The sequence below is a fragment of the Elephantulus edwardii genome, unplaced genomic scaffold (genome assembly GCF_000299155.1).
Source record: "Elephantulus edwardii isolate Elephantulus edwardi_28Jun2011 unplaced genomic scaffold, EleEdw1.0 scaffold00135, whole genome shotgun sequence".
Lineage (NCBI taxonomy): Eukaryota > Metazoa > Chordata > Mammalia > Macroscelidea > Macroscelididae > Elephantulus > Elephantulus edwardii.
Window position 1 is genome coordinate 711,925 of NW_006399885.1, and position 6,848 is coordinate 718,772.

At 34.7% G+C, this 6,848-nt stretch overlaps 1 protein-coding gene and 1 pseudogene across 1 annotated transcript in view; both read left to right on the forward strand.

Moving 5' to 3' along the window:
- LOC102859068 (zinc finger MYM-type protein 2-like) overlaps window positions 1–6,050 on the forward strand; it is a 77,314-nt gene extending 71,264 nt beyond the window's left edge. The window contains exon 8 of the mRNA XM_006894094.1: window positions 5,829–6,050. Coding sequence (XP_006894156.1) covers window positions 5,829–5,930 — 102 coding nt within the window. The 3' untranslated portion in view covers window positions 5,931–6,050. The remainder of the gene's footprint in view (window positions 1–5,828) is intronic.
- On the forward strand, window positions 2,530–3,318 carry LOC102874621 (annotated as a pseudogene).
- Window positions 6,051–6,848: the final 798 nt, after the last annotated feature.

Consider the following 6,848-nt stretch of genomic DNA (forward strand, 5'->3'; position numbering starts at 1 on the left):
AACTACGTCCAATAGTTTTCTTGCTGAGTCTTTAGGGTTTTCTAAGTATACTATCATGTCATCAGCATAGAGGGATAATTTTACCTCCTCGTTGCCTATAAAATGTACCTGTTATGTCTCATCGAGTTGATTGTGACTCATAGCAACACTGAACACTAGATCTTTACCTTACTCCATGTGAGATGACATTTTACCATCCTTTTCTATAAGGAGCACCTTGGTTATACTTCCTTCAAGATAGACGTGTTTGTTTTGACAGTCCGTGGGATATTTAATATTCTTCTCCAGCAATACAATTCAAAAAACATGGACTTCTGCCATCTTTACTCATTGTTCAGCTTAGACGTGCATAGGATGCAGTTGAATATACCCTGATTTTGATCAGGTGTATCATTGTCTTTAAATTTGACACCTTTGCATTTTAGTGCTTTGGAGACTTACTGACAGATTTTCCCCGTACCTCTTTTTTTTTTTTAATAGCTGTTGCCATTGGTGCCAGTTGTGGATCCATAAAAATGACAAACCCTCATCCATCTATCAAGATATTGCATATTGGTCTTGTCATAAGGATTTAGCTACATAAAAGATTTTAATATATTCATTATATTCCCAGTATTGTATAACTGTCACCATTATTTATTTCCAAAACTGTTTTCATATTCCCAAAGAGAAGCTCAGTACCCATTAACCAATAAAAATCTACTCTTTTCCCCTTCTTCCCTAATAACACCTAATTTACTTTCTGTATCTGTGCAAATGACTCTCTAAATGGTCATATAAGTGAGATCATACACTTTTTGTCCTTTGGAGTTTGGTTGTTTCATTCAGCATAATGGTCTCATGGTTTGTGGAATGTATCAGATTATTTCTCTGTTTATATATTTTTCTTTTGATGGACACTTGGATTTTTTTTTCTGCCTTTTAGGTGTTAACAAATAGTGGTGTACTGAACATCGGTATACAGATTTGCGTTTGTGCTTTCATAGTGCTGGATGTAAGATTAGGATTGCTGTTCCTGATCTTATAATAGTTCTATGATCAGCTTTTTTAGAAACTATTTTCAGTAGTGATTGTAGCATTTTACCTTCCCATTATCCTTCTTAGTTAGTGGTTGTTAAGTGTACGTTTTGTTTTGTTTTTCTAATTTCCATTCATTAATTGTTGCACACTTTCCTCCCTGCCCAGCCCTCCCCAAGTTCACTTTTTGAAAAGTAAAAAAAGAAAAAAATAATAATCTTTCATCGTTGTACAATCGCCCCCACTCCAGTCCACTCCACTATGCAGCAGTCATTCTGGACTCTTGTCATGACATTAATACCTAATTATATATTCCTCCCTCTCCCTCATCTGTTTCAATGCAGTATACATTTTTAATCCCTTCTTGAATTCCCTCCAACTCTGATGTCAGACTCACTTTACAACAGTTGGCACTATGTGGTATATGTCCTTTTGTGACTGAGATAATTCACTCAGCATAATGTCCTACAGGATCATCCATTTTGTATAATATTTCATGAGTTCCTTGTTTTTCAGTGCAGCATAGAATTCCATTTTGTGAATGAAGTATGCTCTTTTTCTATGCTAAGGAACACGGGTGGGTTTTGTTCTTTTTTTTTTTTGCTTTAATTTTATTATAAAGTAACCTATTCTTAATATGAGAGCTCAATAGCACTAATAATAGTATGAAAGCAAGAACATTGTGTGTGCCTGTATGTAGCAGAATATAAAACTGTCTGCCAGCTCCAGAGGAGATTGCTAATCCTTATCCCCCAGATCATATGATGGATTCAAACTGCTTGCCTTTGGGTTGGTGATTTAGATGCAGCTCCTTACCATTAAGTCACTAGAGCGCACATGCGTGGCTCCCCTCCCCCCATGTGTGAATATACATACTTGTGTACAGTTGTAAATACAAACATTTGTATTAATCACATATACATAGTTATACAACTGTATGTTTACATACAGATATCTGTCCAAATAATTTTGCTTATTACTGTTGTAAAATTATGTTAGAATTTTAGCAATTATGTTCTACTTTTGAAGAATCAGTCTATCAAATTGTTTTCAGCTGTGGCTGTATCATTTTTCTTAACAGCTTGAATGAGTTTTCCTAGAGCTTTTCTTATATCTGTTATTTCCTGTTAATTTTTCATTTTTAATTTGGCCCTTTTAATAGATTATAATTGGTAAATAAGAACAATACCTTTCAAAAAAAAGAACTATTGAAGCTCTGGTGGCCTAGTGGCAGGAAGCTACATTGCAATCCCAAAGGCATGCAGTTCAAATCCACCACATGCTCCACTGGAGAAGGAGCAATCTGCTGTTTTTCCTGTCAGATATGTTTTGACAGTACACAACAAGAAAAAAAAATCATGCAGTAAAATTTTTTAAAAAAGAGAACGATCTTTTCGAGTATAAGAAATAATAATAATAAAGTAATTATTTTTTAAAAAAGAATATTCTTTGGTCTGAATCTACCGCAGGAGTGCGGAGCATTTGTGGAGTCCATTAGCGCCTGTGGGTGAGATGTACCACGCCCACCTGTCCGTCTACCTGCATCCCCCCAACACGTCTCTCTCTCTCTGAGGAACGTGGCTAATGACACCAGGTTTGAAGATTAACATTGAGAATTTGGTCACTATGGTTCTATAGTTAACTGATGTGTATTTTCCACTTGATTTCTACACTCGAAATCCAAGAGATTTGCTTAATGTTCAATTTGAGGATGTTCGTGATACTGAAGGTACTTTACATGACTTGGACAGAAAATGGATTTGTGGATGTCAAATTGAAATCCATTTTGCACAGAATGATAGGAAGACACCAAATCAGATGAAAGCCAAGGAGGGGAAGTATGTGTATACTTCTTCATGCTATGATGACTAATGACAGATACAGATGTTGTAGAAGCTAAAGTTAGGAAAGAAGGAGATCAAGGAGTCGGCCTTTTGATTACAAGTATAGACAACCTTATGGTACTAGAAATAGTACACCGACTGGAAGACCACAACAATAGCAGGAGGCTTTCCAACTATGATAGCCAAGTAAGCAAGAAGAAAAAGGCCAGAGAATGTGTCAGTGAGAAAGTAGAGGTGCTATATAGACTATGAGCTGGTAAGTTAAAACCCAAGAAAAAGACCTGGGAACTATTCTATTTTGTCCTGAGAATTTGGCCCAGTAAGTTGCTGTATCCAGTTCAACCAACAAAATCTTGTATACTACAGAGAATAATAAATCCAAACTGGCAAACATCCTTTTGTTGAAGACCAAACTGCACCTGGAATAACCCAGGACAGCTCTTCTTACTACAATTAAAGATATGAGAAAGGAGAAAAAGAACCAAAGAAGGGCTGTTCAAGTGACCAAAGGGTGGGTGGGAGATGCCGCAGTATGAATACGGTATGAATATTTGGGCTCTGGTCTGAAAAGATAAAAGAATGTTACTGAAAACTACATGGAATAATTGATGTACCTTAAGTTTGAAAGTATTCATTTTAGGACAAATAAAAGGAAATTCAACTTTGTACTTGTGAAAACTAATCCCTAAGTATGTATAGGTTTCTATTGAGTCATGAATAAAAGGCCCATAATAGATTACTGAAAACTAGGATGTCTGAATATTAAGAAAGACAGCTATAGTCTCTTACAGTGCCTCTGTTGGTCTTTCTCAAACTGAATTGGATGGGAAAATGTATGGTCCAGTATCAACTTTCTTGGTTGTCAGTGCCTTTTTTGTTATTGACAGATTTTGCCTTTGTGTATTTTAGTGCTAGTGTTCTGGCTTCATTGTTTGCTTTGTTGGAATCATGAGCTTATTGTACACCATATGCTGTTTACCTCTTAAACGACTCTGTTCCAAGTATAATACTTGACAGCCAGCCAAGAGAATCTTCTCAAACCTTTAAGCCCTTAGTGTGGGCAGAACATTGTCCTGGGTAACTGGGGAGAAAAGTAGATGTTCATTTATTCATTTAATGTCTACTGAGCACAATTTACTAAAGTCATTACGGTATGGCCTCATTGTTGTGTTTGAGGTATCTTCTTGACTATTTTACACCATTCATCCTAATGTAATTGTAAATCCAGATATGCTATCAAAGATAAGTAATTTTTGTGGTTATCTGCCATTTAAAAATACCTAGTTTTGGGGGTTTTTGGTTTTTTTTTTTGCATCCCATTAATACACATAATGAGAAATGATTTGTTTTAATCTGTAATAAACTGATTTATTGTGCAGAGACTGATATACTAGAGTTAAATTGTTAACTCCACCTCTTCAAACACATATTAGGAAATAATCCCCAAAATAAGTATTTAATTTTGCCTTAGATATAAAGGAGAGTCTGGGTGCTAAAATTAGATTACTTTGAGGCAGATAGCTGTGCTGATTTAGTATGTTCTGTAATTGAGAAAATGTTCACCAAATTTCCTTTTTAGTGATTTACATGTACATTTTATAGGGGACATGTTCTATGTATAGTGCATAAATAACTTTTAGTATTAAAAAAAGAATATACTTTGAATCCACACACTTTTGTGAGAAATCTTCTTTAAGACCAAGTATCAAAATAAATTGGACTCTGTTTTATTAAATAAAATAGAAATTATTTAAAAATAATGATTCCTTTTTTCATTCATTCTTTAAAAGAAATAGAAGTCCATGCTTTACTGGTAAAAGGTGGATATATGTTCAGACATGTTTAAAGACCTCTAAGCCAGTTGCTATAGTCTTTTTCTTTGAACATGGCAATAAAATTTATGGTGAGGTTTTTGTTTGTGATCCTTGTCACTATTAATGGACCCTGGCTGTTCTTGTTTATATTCTCATTTCTTGTTCTGGAGTAATTAAGGAGTTACATACTGACAGTAGGAACCCTTTTTTTTTACATTTTTCCGTTTTTCCATTTTCAGCAAAGTAGTTTGAGGTGGATTGATTCAGTGACTAAGGTAATGGGGTGGATGTGTCTGAGATTGTGCGACTGGCACAGTACAGAGCAGGGTTTAGGGATGTTGTACATAGGGTCGCTAGGAGTCACAAGCAACTAGACAGGACATAACAATAACAGTTTAATTCAGCTAGTATGTTTTCTGAAATTTTCTTTGAGGCAGGAGCAAAGATGTACAGATATGTTAGATACTGGAAGCTGTCATGTATTTTGTTGTCATCAAGTCAAATCCAACTCACAGTCCGATGCTACAAAGTAGTTCTGACCCATAATATTTTCTGGGCCTTCATTGCAAAGGTCACTAAGGATTCTCTGTATGGATTTTAACTGTAAACTTTTCAAATAGCTGCTGCATACGTACCTCCTGCCACTAGGGTTTCTTGAGAGCTATCATTTGTGCTTTTAGAATGTTCTTTTCCAGCATACCATTTTGCCAATGATTCTGCCAGTGATTTAATTTAGACGGTTTTAATTAAGGCCCAAGCGTTGAGGACTCTCCTTCATAGGGTTGCTATGAGTCACCTGCGACTCGACGGCGCTTAACAAAATTGATTAAGGATTATTATAAAACTGCATTATTTCATCTTAGAGAAATAAGTCAGTTTTCTGAGAGTCTGGAGCAAAATCTCTGAAAAATTCTTTGCCTCTTTGTTCTCTCATTGATAACTTTAAGCTATCTTTAGAAATTAAAATTACTTGATAATTCTGTAAATTATAAGAAAAGTAGTGGGAACAGGGAAGATTAACATCACATTCTTCTAGTTTGTATGCCATGGAACAGATAAGTGAGAATTAAACTCTTACAGATTGTTTGCTTACCTTTTTATTAAGCAATCTCCCTAAAGAAGTATCAATAAAATGTTTTTTTAATTCTTTTAGGTAGGTAGCCATCCAAGCTTCCTGAAAGAGGTTCGCGATCACATGCAGGACTCTTTCTTAATGCAGCCAGAGGTAAGCAGGAATGTAGTCGGGATGAATTAAGGTCCCAGTAATTTTAAGCTTTGCTACTGTCATTTTTATATATCTGGAAAATATTTTGCATTTTGAGTTATACTGAAACTTCTGAACTTAAAATATTTGGGATTGAATGTTTTCTTTATGTATTTGGTTTTGTATCTTAGGCTGAAAACAAACCTTGTATTTTAGTTACAGTTTATATGTGAGCATTTTTTAGTGGTATGTTGCTGTTTTGAGGAAGTTCTTAGAGAACATTTTAAAGTTATTTTGGTACTCAGTCCACAGCATGCATTTAATGAGGTATAAAAGCTCTTTTACAAAATAATATTACTGGTAAAATATATATAACAAAACTTTTACTATTTTAAGTGATAGTCATATTTACTGAGTTGTCCAAACCACTATTTCCAAAAATTGTATGCCCTCTAAAAAGATTAATGCAACACTTCTTTAGCAAAATCTCCTAGAATATTTTTCCCTGATTATCATTAACAAACCTTATTCTATGCTTTTTCTATACTAGTTGGTTCATATAAGTGGAGTAATAACAAAATAGGTCTCCTTATGTTTCGTTTATTTCTCTTAGCCTCATTTTCAAGATTCTTTGTCTTACAGGCATTAGACCTTCTTTTCTCCTTATGGCTTATCTTTCTATGCTTTTCTGTCTAGTCTTTCTTTGGTGATGTTTTGCTGTGATTCGCTAATTGTACATTTACTCTCCCTGCACACATCTCAGTGTGTGACTATTATCTGTTTAGTAATTTTTACTACTCTGTCAATCCCATCTCATAGTTGGTGGTCCCCAAAAATGGTTTTATGTTTATATAAACTTTAATAATAGTGGCCTTATATGATACTTTTTTTAATGTTGTTTCTGTTGCTTTACTATTGTACATTATGCTGCAGTGAAAACAAGTGTTCATACATCTTGTCATGTATGAA